This window comes from Spea bombifrons, chromosome 3 (assembly GCF_027358695.1).
Source record: "Spea bombifrons isolate aSpeBom1 chromosome 3, aSpeBom1.2.pri, whole genome shotgun sequence".
Classification (NCBI taxonomy): domain Eukaryota; kingdom Metazoa; phylum Chordata; class Amphibia; order Anura; family Pelobatidae; genus Spea; species Spea bombifrons.
The window spans coordinates 54,246,098-54,262,808 of record NC_071089.1 but is presented as its reverse complement, the minus strand read 5'-3'; the positions used below and the strand labels follow the sequence as shown (position 1 = coordinate 54,262,808).

General features: G+C 40.3%; 1 protein-coding gene across 1 annotated transcript in view; it reads right to left on the bottom strand.

The window, feature by feature from the left end:
* Window positions 1-16,204, bottom strand: part of SNX9 (sorting nexin 9) — a 48,383-nt gene extending 32,179 nt beyond the window's left edge. Inside the window, exon 1 of the mRNA XM_053460859.1 lies at window positions 16,077-16,204. Coding sequence (XP_053316834.1) covers window positions 16,077-16,088 — 12 coding nt within the window. The 5' untranslated portion in view covers window positions 16,089-16,204. The remainder of the gene's footprint in view (window positions 1-16,076) is intronic.
* Between the last annotated feature and the right edge of the window lie 507 nt (window positions 16,205-16,711).

The window sequence follows — 16,711 nt, the reverse complement described above, 5'->3', positions numbered from 1 at the left end:
ACATTATAAAAAAAGTTATACCCCACTAATACCCCACTCATTTGGGGTGATGGTTTGGCACCATGTCATGTCCTTTCAAAAGAAAAGTTCATGTGATGCAAATGAAATGCAGAAAATGTTCTCATGCTTATCTTAATTTAATGTGTACAAACAACATTTTATAATCTACATTGTTAATCAGCCTAGATACAAATTCCTAGTAAGAGTCTGTAAAAAGAAAATCTCGTTAATCAGCATTAAAACCTTGTTTTTACATTAGCCATTTTTTCCAAAGTTAAACAACAAAGATAATTTCTGCATCATGAATCAACCTTAATAGAATTTTAGTGGCTGTGTATTAATCTGGGAAAACAGTTAAAACTGCACATTTATCTGTACACTTAATCACTCATGTTTTCTTTTTATTCAAAAAGTATATTAATCGTGATAATTAATATTACAAACAGAAAAAGAAAGAAACACAACATAGCATCTGTTATATTAATGGTATTACACGCCTCCTGCAACTACCTTAAATACCAAACAGACCACCATGTTGTCTACCAGAAAGCTGGCACTCCTCTCTTACCAGAACCATACACTCAACCAGACTTTGATATCAGTTTTGGGATGGTTGTTTCCATCTCTGATGTGTGAAATTTAGAAATTTAGTGTCTTCAACACTGATCCACTTGAAACATTTCCACTCATAATATATTTTGGTACTTAGTGCCCATCTTAGTGCAGCTCAGAAACTGCACTGTGTGAGTAACCTTTGTTTTTCCGTTTTAATGTTCATATTCTGGCCATACAAGAACTGTCAGAAACCTGTCCCATTTCTTTACCTAGATGCATTTATGTGAAACCGCTGCTCTCCAAGCCCTCTACGGCCAGCATGGTGCTGCTGTGGCCCTTCACTTGCCCACACTAAGACTTCCATATCAACAACAGGAACTGTGTTGGACCCTGATGCAAGGGGACATGCACGTTGAATGGCATGTAAGCTCCATAGGATACCGAGGGACAAGGGCAGTGAAGCAAACTTAGTTTGTGTCACTAACCTCTGAATTAATGAAATGACTGTCCCTTTAATGTAGATTTGCGGGAAGTAACTTTATATTGATCAATCCCTAGTACATAAAAAACATTATGCGTTCAAATAAAAATATGATCCTTCTCTCGACCAGCATATATTATGTACAATAACATGCACACATACAATACTGTTTTCTTGCTTTTCATTTATTGTATCAAGTAGCATTATTTAAAAACAAAGCAATACCAACATGACTTAAGCGGCATCAATGAAGCAATATATACGTCACCAAAACAAACCACGATTCCCAGCAGATGCCAGTATAATCGTGAACACAGTGGCTATTGAATCATTGCCCTTCTGTGTAATTATCACACTAACTGGCTACAGAATATTAAGAAAATTGTCAAGAAAATGGTCTACAATTTACAAAAAAGCCTCAAAATTGAAATAAAATGTCAACACATGGTGAATTGCTCTTGCATGAAGGGAGAATGGTTTTGCATAGTGCATAGTTCAATGTCTGTAGACATTTTACCAAAGTAAGCAATATGCAGGCCAGAGCACTGCTCGTCTCAGGAAGTGTGGAAAAGCACTTAGTGCTGACGTACATGCACTGCCAGGAGTACACGCACGTGTACAGATACCTGGCAATCCCAACAGACATTCTTAAAAATTACAATGCTGCTCAGGAAAAACTGCTTGGATTCAGTAGAAAATTGAGACAAATGTCACAGTTTTATACACTAAAGAAACCTGTGTATTACTCTTTACACAATAAAATCATAAAAGAAACAACCTCATCTTTATGTTATAAAAAATGTGTCTTTTTTCTCTTTATCTTTTGTCTGCCTCCCAACCTGGAGAGGGTGAGGAGAAGGCGGAGATCCTCATGACAATAAGTCATTCAAATAATGCAGACCTCAGATCCCATCCGGTAAAATTGTAAACTATCTCTTTCCAAAATAACTACAATAACTACACTGAATATAAAGAAAGGAGAAGCTGTAGGTTGTTTTAATTGCACCTATGCTAAAAGCAGTGCCAACAAAAGATTTCCTTGAGAAACAGTTAGGATACATGAAAGTTTTTAATTGTCAATGTAGGATTAACAGAATGATTATTCAAGTAATCAACAATGTCAGCGATTACCTAGCTAAAGAACGTTGTAAATCCCAACATAAAATGCACAGACAGAGAGTAAGATGCTCTGCAATATGCCATCTAGGGATAAGCAATGCCTTTTGTGGCTTCCTACAAAACCAACAGGATCCAGCATCTTGTGGTCACGGGGAACTTACTTATTATGTATTACAGCACAAGAACCTTAATTTGTCCCTTCTACTACCTAATTTATTACATGTTTTGAGGTGTGGGCCACATATTAACCAAGGTATTATGAACATATACTACTAATTAGATGTTTGGTGGAACCAACCTATGTAATCATGTCTTTTAAATAATGGCAATGGCCCCAGAGGAACTGTTACCTGAAATCAATTTTAAAGGGCCAGCAATTTTTGCTACTTTCGATGTTTCGCTTAGAAACATTACCCGTTTTAACACTGGAAGTTTACTGCTGGGCTTACTGAGGACATGAGGTTTACCACAAGACCTTCTCTTTTGAAATCTGCAAGTGCTAACGGTACAGTAACACTAACATGTCACTAACATATCGAGGCTATGCTTCAGCATAGAGTACAGTGCCCAAAATTATATTTAACATATATTGGAGTCTATTTTGCCTTTTACTTTAAGCTAGTCTGTTCATCTTTTATTTTGTTATATGAAGTAGAAAACAAATCCTCCACATGAATAAAATGGTAAATCCTGTTATAATAGGGACGAAAGAGAAGTAAGCATAAGGCACACATATTCTACAGATGGAAAATTCATTATTCCAAATATATTAAAAACTAAAAAAAAAAGTGTTTCTAAAATTGCCAACATCACATGTAGATTTATTTCAAGTGTACCAGTGATTTTTTAAAGCTAAACTTTAGTTTAGCTAAACTAAAATAGCAGATCTTTAAAAAAACAAAACAATATCTTAAGTCAGGGCTCGACAAATCCCAGGCGCCAGGTCGCCATGGCAACTCAGAGGCAGACCAGCAACAACAAAAACGAGCCCCCACAAGCCCTTTGATGATTCCTATAGGCATGGAAGCCTACAGCAGTCATCAAAGAGACTCCCCCTGCAATGGCTGGTCTTTGGGCCAGCAATTGCTTCCCAGCTGCCAGAGGCAGCTTCATGGACAGGGGCAGAGAGTTCTTTGGTCTCCACATGAGTGTGGAGGCCAGCCCCAACACCCCCCTGCTGCCTGATCGCTCCATGAGAGCGACAGTGCAGCGTTAACCCCTTCAATTCCACAATTGTGTATAACACATTCGTGGCATTGCAGGGGTTAACATTTGTCCCCACAAGCTTGTGGGGACTAAATATCAGTCAATGCTGTGCTCCAATGGAACATCAGCATTGAAAGCGTTAAAAAAATATATATAAAAAAAAATAAAAAAATACAAATAAAAAAACAACAAAAAACAGCACTGACCTGAAAGTCCAGGGTGCTTCCAGGTCAAATGCTGTGAGTTTAGTAAGTGGGCTGATAATGATCAGATCACTCCTAACCAACTGTTAGTTTAAAAAAATAAATCCTGGCTCCTAACTTTTTTAGCTGGCGCCTAGATTCACAACAAATTTGTCAAGCCCTGTCTTAAGTAGAGACAGAAAAAAGAAAAGTAAGTGTATTTTCAAGGATAACCATGTGAATTGTATTATATTTCCATCCATTGTCCCCTGTTCTGAGTTTGCTTTCACTACATCCTGGTTTCTCAGACAATATTTTAACAAAGAATTTAACTCCATATATAATGTATCTACATGTCTGACCAAAAATAGCCAAAACCACAAGAGGTGTACTAAATTACATAAGTCTTATTTCGCCAAGGATTAGTAAATTCTGCATGACTCACACTTCCGCTCTGTAAACACCAGCGATTGCATTCAACTGTTTCCCGTAAGAATGGACATATTATGGACTATTAATGGACGTAATGGAATATTATGTAAGGCCACGTTTGATCACGTTGGTTTGCAGGTTGTGATCGGTATCACAAGTAAGAGAGAATGTCACCACCCTGCCCGCTTGTGCAGTGAGTGTGATCCACAAGAGAATGGGCTGTCTGATTGCTTGTCAGGCAGCATTTTCACCCCTCTGTCAGGTGGAGCTAGAAGTTAGGATGCTTGTTTCCTGTGTTGTCTACTCTGTGGGAAGCTTTGGTTAGTGTATGACATCCTTGCTATTGAAAAACAAAATCATTAATAAATCTTAAAAAATAAGATGTAAAACTAAAAAGTAGGTGTCTCAAAATCTTCTACCCCCAGAAAAAAGAAAATTTTTGGAAAATTGGAAAAAAGCTGGGAACGTGGAATGCAGTGTAGATAAAAGTACAGCTTATTCAGTGAATAATAAACTAAATTTGTTTTTAAAACTTTATGTTTTGTTAAAAATGGGACAAGCCCTCTATATGTTAGTCATTTCAAGTACTGTATATATGAGAACAGGTTGTGGGTCTCACCATTTTAGTGAGAGGAAGAAAAGAAGAACTAATTTACCAGCCAAACTCAGACTATAGGTGAACATTACACTGTGATAAGGGAGAACAATAATATGAATAATTTAGATAAAGGTTAGAAAAGATAACCTATTTTTTAAGCTCAATTAAGGTCTAACTGTGAGGACAGAAACAATCAACTTCTGTATACCAACAAGATGGAGCCTGCCCACACCAAAAGAAACTGAAACCTTTTTCCCTGCAGTGCCTCTAGAGGCAGAAATGCATATTGCTTGTTTGAGAATTGCAGTATTTGTATTACAGGATTTGCTTGTCTTTACATAAAGTCTCAGGAATCTTTCATGAAGGTCAATGTTACATAGCTTGAATATCATATCATAAACTTATAATATATCATTGTAAAATAACCTATCCCACGCTCCAGTTTTTTTCCTCCAATTTTTTCCAGAAAAAAATGCTTTGGAAAAAATCTCCCCCCTCCCCCAGTTGTTCAGTATTTTTTCCAGGCCTTTCCATCCCTAACCTTTCCTAGTGGATATTAGGGCTGCAACTAACGATTATTTTAATAATCGATTAGTTGGCCGATTATTTTTTCGATTAATCGATTAATCGGATAAAAAAAATGAATGTAAATTTTTCATTTATTTAGTATAATTTACTAAACAAATGATGTTAAATACAAACAGCAGAATAAAAAAACTTTGATAATACATTTCTTGTCTTTATTTCCCAACCAGCCCCAATATATGCACATTTGAGCCCAGGCTTGCTACGCTGCCTCCCAGAAATGCCATGCTGCCCCCCCACATATGCCACGCTGCCTACCACAGCACTCCACGCTGCCTCCCACATATACCACACCACGCTGCCTCCCACATCTGCCACTCCACGCTGCCTCCCACATCTGCCACTCCACGCTGTCTCCCACATCTGCCACTCCACGCTGCCTCCCACATATGCCACTCCACGCTGCCTCCCACATCTGCCACTCCACTCTACCCCCCACATGCCACTGTGCCTGATACGCCTTATACCCCCTGAAACACCACTCCATCCTCCCCAGACATGCCACCCTGCCCTCCCCACATATGCCACGCCATGCTGCCTCCCACATCTGCCACTCCACAATGCCTCCCACATATGCCACGCTGCCTCCCACATCTGCCACTCCACGCTGCCTCCCACATCTGCCACTGTGCCTGATACGCCTTATATCCCCTGATACCCCACTCCATCCTCCCCAGACTTGCCACCCTGCCTCCCAGACATGCCACTTCTCTACCCCCAGATATGCCACTCTACCCCCAGATATGCCTTATACACCCTGATACACCACTCCGTCCTCCCCAGACATGCCACACTGCCCTCCCCACATATGCCTTATATACTGTATATGCCTTATACCCCCAGATATGTCACTTCACTGCCCCCAGGATTTAGATTCCCCTAAATTAACCCTAAACTCCCCATTAACCATAACTGCCCCTAAATTAACCCTTAACACCCCCTTAACCACAGCATCCCCTAAATTAACCCTAAAGACCCCATTAACCACAGCATCCCCTAAATTAACCCTAAACACACCATTAACCACAACTGCCTCAAATTAACCCCAAACACCCCATTAACCACAGCTGCTCCTAAATTAACCCTAAACACCCTATTAACATAACTGCCCCTAAATTAACCCTAAACACCCCACTAACCATAACTGCCCCTAAATTAACCCCCACCTCCCCTAACTTTCAGTAGCCCAAATTATATATATATATATATATATATATATATATATATTACATACATATATACACATTATATACACATATATATATATATATATACACACATACACATTATATATATATATATATACACACACACATATACTTACAGTTAGATGAGTGTCACAGCCATGTGGTTCTGGCCTGGAGAAGGAAGGGGCGGGGCCAGTTGTCACAGTGATTACAGGGAGGGGGAGTAAGTAGGAGCTGCTGCTGTGAGACGGTGAGTCAGACTAAACGGATTATATAATGAGGGGGATTTTTCAGAGCGTTTGCTCTGAAAAAACCCTCATTTTATAATCGATAATAATCGATTCAACTAATCGATAATGAAATTCGTTGCCAACGAATTTCATTATCGATTATTATCGATTTTATCGATTAGTTGTTGCAGCCCTAGTGGATATATAAGAAAACTTTGTTACTCACAACCTAAAAATAGTGTAGGTAGTTCTCTGGCCCTCCAAACCATTTGTAACAATCTATACATGTTTCTAACGAAAGCCCTGTCCTGAAAAAACAAAATAATATATACCTCTTGTGAGAAGGAAATCTTCCTTAAAAAAAGACAGAAAGAGTTCTTAACATGGTTTTGTCCAGAAAAAATAAACAGCATTGGTCCTTAAAGGACTCCAACGATAACAAGGTAACTATGAATAGGTTGACTTAAATATATGTTTCCTTATGTAGAATTTAAGATGTTTATAAATGTGTCTCCTAAATCCAGGGACAGACCGGTCAACGTCAAACTGGCCCTTTGTGAACAATTTTGGACCAGCACTGGAAGTCAGGAACGCAGAAGGGTCATGTACCCCACGCTAAAAGTGTGGCTGTTCACACAATGTGCAAGTAGCGCGAGAGAAGGAGGGAGGGAGTTGGTAAGGGGGGGGTAAATTGATGTGTATGTGCGTTAGCATGAATGTGTATGTGTAAGAGGGAGCGTGTTAGCACGAGTGTGTCAGTGTGTGTTAGTGAGCATGAGTAAGTGTATGTTAGTGGAAGTATGTGTAAGCATGTGTATGTGTGTTAGCAAGAGTGCGTAAGTGTGTGTACATGTGTGTGCCAGTGTACATGTCCAGTGAGTAAGGAGCCCCTGGGCCCAAAGGTGCCAGTCATCCTCTGCCTATGTCTAACAATAGCAAAACTACAAAATACTGACCCAAGCCTTCGATGGGAAAAAATATGTGCTCTTTACTGGAAGGGTTAAAGAAGGATAACAGCACTATCCTGCTGTTTTTCTTCCAAATTTTATTAAATGGTATTTCATAAGACAGATTTTTTATGAGCATAGATAGTCATGTGCCGAGTTACACAATAGTTTGTGTACTACAGAAAAGAAACTACTGAGCAAATATAATTCCAGATTTTTCTAATTCAAATGGGATAATGCTGAAATAACTAGAACAAGAATGTAGGGGCTTATACAACTGCAGACAGTGGAAGTAACAATTATTGGGTCATAATGTCTGGGTCTCAGCATGTAATCAACACAAATGTGGTACATTATATAAATGATTTTGAAAATGGCACAATTTAAAGTAATAAACATGATTATTCTGTTTCACTTGTATACACTGGTTGATCGGAATGCATTAGAAGTTACAACATTGAAATAATTGTTCTATTTTAAAACCACATACCCTTCACAATCCAACAAGTACTTTATAAAATATATTTTTGGTTTAGCGACTTTTCTAGTATACTGTATATAACTAGTAAGTAAAATAGATGCTAAAGGCACAGTTTAGGGTCCCAGGTAGCCTATAGTTACTATAGAATAAGGCATATTATTTTTTAAATGTAACCAGATACTTTTTAAAGTACTACAGAACCTAACATTGGCCACATTTAGGACACTGCTGCATAATCATGCACCTCAAATACTGGGGATAATATGCATCCACGAGGAATCTGTGTACAGAAATCTACAGGCATATCATGGGACATAGTGACATATAGGGGGTATAAGGCATTTCTGGAGGCAGAGTGGCATATCTGGCTCCAAACTTTGTGGCAGGGTCTGGGACTTTGAGGTCAGCGGCCACATTTTCACACTCAGGCAGGGTACTGTCGAGCATTATCACTAGGCAGCATTAAGTGCTCTCAGCCAGCAGACTAGTCTAGGCCTGGATACAAGTTAAAGTTGGACAGACTAGATGGGCCAAATGGTTCTTATCTAACGTCCCGTTCCATGTTTCTGTAAAGTTACAGCATAGAAAGTGAGAATACAGATGCTTCGTAAATTTAACTTTCTAATATACAATGTCCGTGTGAATCTATTCAATGAGAAGGAGGTGAATGACTTCCTCTTTTTAGTGCTATCAGAGCTATTACAAAGTAGGCCAGGGGTCGATAAGTTTGGTTTGGCTCTAGAAGCCAAAAAAGTTAGGAGACAGCTTTTTTTTTCCCAATCATGTTTTTATTTTCCTGGTGCCCAGGGTCAAGCCCTGCTCTAACACCATACAGTAATAGACATATGCAAACTAACATCTTATGCTCACTAACACCTTACAGTAACACACACAATACTTTTCTACATTCATGCATACACATGCTAACACCACACACACACCATATATGCTGACATACACACTCATGCTAATGCAGAGCTCGACAAATTTGTTGTGAATCTAGGCTACAGCTAAAAAAGTTAGGAGCCAGGATTTGTTTTAAACTAACAGTTCGTCAGGAGTGATCTGATCATTATCAGCCCACTTACTAAACGCACAGCATTTGACCTGGAAGCACCCTGGACTGGTTTTTTAATTATTTTTTTGAGGGACAAATGTTAACCCCTGCAATGCCACGGATTTTGGCATTGAAGGGGTTAACGCTGCACTGTCGCTCATGGAGCGATCAGGCAGCAGGGGAGGGTTGGGGCTGGTCTCCACACTCATGTGGAGACTGAAGAACCCTCTCCCCCTGTCCCTGAAGCTGCCTCTGGCGGCTGGGACACAGACAGTAGACTGTAGTCTGGTGGGAGGAGTCTCTCTGATCACTCCTGTAGGAGTGATCAGAGTGCTTGTGGGGGCTCGTTTTTGCCGTTGCTGGTCTGCGGACGGTACAAAACGGGTATTAACCCTTAAAATGTCGATCGCGACATTGAAGGGGTTAATGCTGTACTGTCGCTTTCATGGAGCGATCAGGCAGCAGGGGATGTTGTGTCAGGTCCCCACTTGGGGACCCAATCAACACACAACCCCCTTTCCCTGAAGCTGACTGTGGCAGCTGAAAACGCAATTGCTGGTTTGCCGGCAATCGCGTTTTCAACCTACAGAATCACTCCGTGGGAGCGATCAAAGGCTCAGGGTGGCTGTGCTGGTCTGCCAAGACACTGACAGACATATCCTGACTCTGACCCTACAGTATATGTACACTGACTCTAACTGACACAAGCTTGAGAAAGACCTGTGTGTTGAAATGTTGCCTGTGAAATAAGCTCACCTTACCATTTGAGTGCTGAGCCTCTGCGTCTTTATTTTGGCTTCCTATCTTCTGTCATCGTGACTCCGGCACCCTATGCTTTTCAGTGGGGAAGCAGTGAGGGACGTGCCGTGCATTAAGTGACCCTGCTGGGAGCCTCACCGCACCTGATACACTGCGCCCCTGCAGAAAAGAAAAGGGTACCAGATTCACGATGGCAACCCTACAAAGCCCAGGCACCAATAAAGGTTTTTAAATTGAGCCCTGGTTTATGCACACTTAGAATAAGGCTTTGATTTAGAGTGCGGGATTGTTTTTTTAATCCTGCTCCCACTGAATTTCTGACCATTACCACCCGTTCCCGCAACATGTGTGTGTGTTCTACTCCCGCAACATATGTGTCCAATCCCGCCTGCTCCTGCAAGCATGTGTGTCCAATCCCGCCCACTCCTGCAAGCATATGTGTCCAATCCCGCCAACCCCCTTACCTGGGCGGAACAAGAGAAGAGATGCTGTGTGCGAGCAACGTGAAGGCAGCCTTCCGGGAGTATGTGGGATAACTGGGACCCGCAGGTACATCGTCTGACCTCCCGCTCCCGCCTGCAACACCCAAAAGACGGGTCCCATGGGACCCGCATCCAGATGCAGTCCTCTACTTTGATTTCCCAGCTCATCTGAGCCTGTGGCTTCAAGTGATAATTTGTTATTCAATGGTTTATTAATTCCATCCACCTCCATTTAGCCTTTGATTATATATATATGTATACATAAAATGTATAGGTAAAAACAATAATACATATATAAAGAGTTGCAAAATGGAGCTGGTGGGAGTTATGTACAATTTGCAATTTTGGTGCAAAATTTCAAAGTCATCCTAATACCATAGCAACCAAAGGAACAATACTGGTAATTGGATACTTTAGGCCTTAAGTCCTCTTTGAAACATTTTAACAGATTCACTAAATCTGAGCTTAATCAGTTGGGCCTGATTTGCATTTAACCCAAAAGAAACTCTCAAGCAATGTAAAGCCTTTACAAACAAAACAAGAAAACTAGATTAATTATTTACTAGTCCAAGGATAACAAAATGTGTAGGTAGTTCTCCATTATGTCTTAAAGAAGAAATGTACAATTCATAACTATATGTGATTTTTTTTTATTTAAGTCCTAATGAAAAACAAATTTCCCAGTTATTGTTCTCTTGTTTACGTGAGAGAATTGTCACGCTGTTCCAGTGATTCAAGAGAGAGCCAGCGTTAGAGCTGACTGGCAATGTATAGTCACGGGTGCGCACTGCTAAGCAGGAGATGTGTTCAGTTGAACTCATCTGCTGAAAGGCAAAGAGCAAGGAGACAGAACAAACATACAGGGAGAGCATTAATTTTAAACTAACACTCATTAATGGGCTGTAATGTACCTCTAAAATCCTTTAACTTATTTTAAAACATACTTTTTTTTTCTATTTATCACTATATTAAGGTGTATATGGAACATGCTAAACATCTTCCTACTGAGACCGACAGTAGGACTCCCAATGCAATCTCCACTGAGGGATGAGGCAATTGTCCGAGCATTTACATAAAGGCAAGAAGTCAAGAGAAGTCAACATTTTAAATATTGACTTTATTGCTGGACTCGGTTAATATTTTTATCTCAAGTAAAGCAGTTCCTCTTTAGAAAGTCAAGGTAATAGGGTCTAAAGTTAACCTAGACACGAAGCATGCATGTATACATTAATAAGTATGTTCTTAAAAACACGCACGGTTTGTTACATATTTTAGAAGTTATGCAAGTTACACTCAAGCAACACTACAAACTTGAAACCTGCAAAGGGAAGAGAGAAAGAGAGAGCGAGTGAGTGTGTGTGTGTGAGCTTCCTTAGCAATAACACTCCTATCATGCCCAGGCATACCCAGATTCCAGCACAGCTAACATCACACTCATCCTGGAACCTGAGCATGATAGAAGTGTAATTTTCGTGCCCCAAAATTAAGGTGCGTTTTATACATGGGAGCGTCTTATACATGGGGAAATACGGTACTTGCTTTGTGTACTATAAGACCATTATTGACCCATCACCTATATCCAAATCCTCAAGCTCTGCATTTGATCTTTACAAAATGCCAGAAGACAGGATCTTTATACAAAGGAAGGTTGACTCCCTTCAAATTCTGTAGCTTTTAGTCTTGGGATCAAATTGCTCACTTGTGTTTATTATTCTTGAGCCATACATGCCTCTTTCATAGGCAACAAACAATCTTAAGTCTGTGGCTTCAAGTAGCAAAGCAGTCCATCTATATAACTGATCAGACCATCTGGGTCTACAGGCACCCTGCAGGCAAACATTTTTTAGTCTAGACCACGAGTCTAAGGTTTCAACTTTACGGTGCATGAACTTTACAGTCTCAGTCTTAGTAAAAGTGGGATTATATTGTTTTAAGATCGATACGGCTGTTTTCCCAATATGGCCATTTTGGCCACACGGGATGTGGTTTCCTTCATCTCCTCTAATTCCTGTGCTAGCACATCCTATTTTTTGGCAGATGCCATCTCAGCTCCCATTGCTGTACACGTTTAGGCATCTTGTACCTCTACAATTACTGCAATCCCCAACACGATGCTTTTTGGAGTAGTCAGTACAGTACTCTGTCATTACAATTTTTTTACTGGTGTACTTGCTTTTGTTGCTCATGTTTGGAGCACTCATCAAACAAAAAGGAGCAAAGGATGGAGCGCTAACATGATAGTGGGGGGGGAAAAAACTTCCAGGCATATACAATAAATTAATACATCACACCAAGAGGTTAGCAGCAATTAAACATTTCAGTTCAAAATATTAAGCACAGTTTAAGTTTAAAGTGCAAACAAGGGCTATTAGCTTGCCCAACAGGTGAACTGCAGATGAATAGACGCTCCATCACACAATGTTTATGTGACAATTGAAAAAAGGCAAGACAAAAAATATGACTCAACACTGTGCAGTGATTCTTTCTTTCAAAGTATTGCTGAGTCTAGGAAGAAACATTACGCGACATGATCGTCTACACACATATCTGGGTTGTAAAAGTTGAGAAACTAAACTACAGCCATTAACATGAAAATACACGCTTGAAAATAACCTTAGTCAGGAGATTTATTTTTGGCAATAGCACTTAAGGGAGCTATCGATGACTTTTAAAATAATTTTGCCTCTCTGACCTAAACATGTTATGGAGGGATTATGCCAGTTCCCCTTGTAGGAGGACCACTAAAATGTTTTGTTTACCTCTTGCGAATGAAATTATGTTTTGAATGCATCATGCTGCATCCTTCTCAGTCGTTCAACCTGTTCAGTACCCTTAAACTTACTACGCTGCATAAATTGCTGCACAACATTAGGCCTGACCTAACACAGGGCATTTCTGTTTTAAGGGAGCCGTATCTGTTCCTCACACAGGTTATCCGGACAAGAGTTCCAAATTTTTCTTATTAATATAAGTGTGATGGGACATGCTGGGAGCGTAGAGCAGGGTGGAGAAGTAGGAGGCCAAGGTATTTGCGGTCCAAAGATTAAAGGCCAAAAGCTTAAGAGAAGTCCGGGAGGCGTACAAGGATCAGGACAGCCGGCAAGGTACAACAACAGGACACGAGCCGTGTCAGGATAGAAGAGAGAGACACAAAGTCCAGTAAACAATGTCAAATTCGGGTGCCAGGAAGTCAAATACTGTAGGATAATCCCAGAAGGAATAGGGTCTGAGCAGAGCAAAGGCAGCTAGTAAGCTCAGCATTCAAATACAGAAAAACTATTTACTAAGACATCTATCAAGAAAATGGCTTATAAGATAAGTGATTTATGTTAAAAGTAAGAGGCAGGAGGAACTGGAGGCCGGGGACACAGCCTACCCCGCGATGGAGCGGCCTCGTGGCAAGCAGCGGCTGCAGGAGGAACAGCAGGTAGGGAGCTTCGTAGAGCAGGCCTTGGAGCCTGACAAAGTATCACTTCGGTATCTACTGTCATTCCTTTGCCTCATCTTAGGTCTACATACATCTCTGGCTATTTTCACTGCCCCAAATAAACTTCCTATTTGCTACCCTCACCCTTACCAATATCCACCATTTCTCCGCAATTCTGCAGGATGGAGTTTTCTTTCTCAGACTTTATTGTTAGCCATCCTGTTCTCTATTGACATACTCCTCTAACCAATAATGGAAACATTTCCATCAATCTTTTATTCTAATTATTCAAGGTCATGGGACACTATACATACATACAATATATCTATATATATATATACGGTATATATACCGTATATATATCTATATATATATATACGGTATATATACCGTATATATATATATATATATATATATATATATATATATATACATACATACATGTATGTATAGTGTCCCATGACCTTGCCTTTCTGCCTTTACATCTTCCTACAAGGTCTCTGTTTCTCTCTACTTTAGAGACAAAAGACAAAGACAAATTCAAGACAAATTGAATGTATTTCTAAAATAAACTTCAATGTAAACAAAACTGTGGACAGCAAGGCAAAACATTAAATATATTTTAACCCTCACTTGGAATGCCAGCACTTTTTAGACAAGTTAGTTTACTCCATACTTTAATAACCTGAATAATATCTTGCAATTTGTAAACATAACATATTCTTGATTATATAAATTCTAGAATGAATAATGGTTTTAGTAGTCATATAGGTCCAGGAAAAAAAACCTGTCTACAGTTCAGGTATGTGAATAGTAAATCATCAAAATGATGATAGGTTTAAACTCTGTGTACAAATAAGCTGCACCTTTAAATGTCCTTGTAAGTGTCACATGTGTAGCTGGATAAAACCAAACCCTTTCTTAGCTTGTTCCTTACCTGCTCCCAAAAACTCCACCTCATTATTATCCTAATAGAACAGTGAGATCCACCTCCAGCTCAACCACCACACCCTCCAGGTGATGTAAAATAATAATAATAACAACAAAAAATAATACATACATATTCAGCGGGTGACTTGCCACCACAAGTAGGACAACACACAGCATACTGCATGAAAGCTCGTTTCATAGACCAAAGTAGGAAAATGTGACATTCTTTCCATGCAGAAGTACTGGCTCCAAAAGATATTTTTCAGTAAATTATGAGACTGTTTCCTATAAGAGCAAGCCGGAAGGCTGAGCAGCTAACGTCTGAAATTCAATTGCTTTGTATTCCTCTCTTCCTGAAACCACCGATAAAGAATTTATCAGGAATAAACAATGGCTAATAGATGACGTGTATTCATGTGTCAAAAGTACATATATCAGAAATATTGTGACATGAGATGTGACAGATGTCTGTGATATTAGGAAATTGCTTAGTACAGTAAAAAGAAAAAAATGTTATATGATGACGTGATCTCAAAAATGTTGCTATACCACTGTTTGTGGCATCCTAAAATGTGACACAATGGCTACACATTTGGGTAGGTGGATTCCTGCTGCAGCTGAGGCATTACAGATGACTAACATCAATTTCTTTGTACAAGTAAAAGCTCATGTGATCTTTGCCCCTATAGCTAGTCCCACCCACTTGTTGTGCTCGCTGACAGCCGTGTGACCCTGGGCCTGGCTTGCTGGAGAACCAGCCCAATAGCCCTAGTGGGGTACATGCAGAGTGCAATAAGGCTATGGGTGCTGAGGGAGAGACTGGGGGGGCTTGCAAGTCCCTATACCCATTCATTTTACTTGCAGGGTACAGGACTGCCCTCTTCTCATACAACTTCTAGTTCTCTAATTTGCTCCTTCAGGATCTGACAGTCTCATATACACCCTGTCACCCTCGCATGTGTTCCCTATATAGACCTCTCTGGGCTTGTCACTCAAAGCCAGCACTACTGATCATAGATCGGTCAGTACCTTTAACATCCCATCTGTGCTTGGACTGTCACTATGAAGAAAGTCACTCTCTCTGTTTTCTTATACCCCACCTCTCAACATCACTCACACATCACTTGTCTTGAGTGGCCACATAACACTTCCCCTTTCTTAAAATACACATCTCAGAATAAACCTAACCCTAACGATGTGCCTTTTCTACCTAGTTTTCGTTTTCTGTGACTAGCACCGGGTCTGTCTAGCTCTTTCCCTAAATATATCCACACCCCCCTTGATCCCACGCAGACTACCCTCTCCCTCCTTCCCCTGTGTGGCCCATTCCTGGCCCAGGAACTACACCATATAAAGAGATCTGGAATCCCCCACAACCCACCCAAGATTCCGACTGATCACACCCCAGGAGCTCTTACCTTGGCTGCCATGCTGTGACCCTGCTGATCACTTCTACTCCCGAGAGTCACACACACACACACCAAAGCTAACGCACCACCACCTCTTCCTGTCCCAGCCTGTGTGTGTATGCTGTGTACACAGACAGCAATCCCGCTGACTCCCCCTAGCGACGCACCGCGGCATAGCCAGCCCTTGTCAGCGGCGCAGGAAACTCTATAACCCCTTCGGTCCCGATACAGCAGACACCATAGAACTGCACCAGCGCTCCTGTACTTTTACCAATACATGTGTGCCTATTATTTATTACAATTGTTGTTTAATACAGTACAGAAAAAAGAATTATGAAAACAGTAAAAAATCATTGTCCATGGTGGACATTTACCGGGGTCTGTGGTGAAAAGCTTAATGATGTTTAATGGACCTTCATAAACATTGCCATGGACACTTTATGGATCTCTGGTGTGAACCACCATAGTAGATTTCAAAACCTATACCTATAGCTTATCTATTAGGTTTTTATTTTGATCTTCTAGTAGGAGAAGTCCTAACTTAGACAGATAAATATTATTTGGTGAAAGGGAAAGGCCTTAGCCTAAAGGTAATATACTCTTATGTCGATACTAGTGCGGTGAAATCAAAATAGCAATACAGT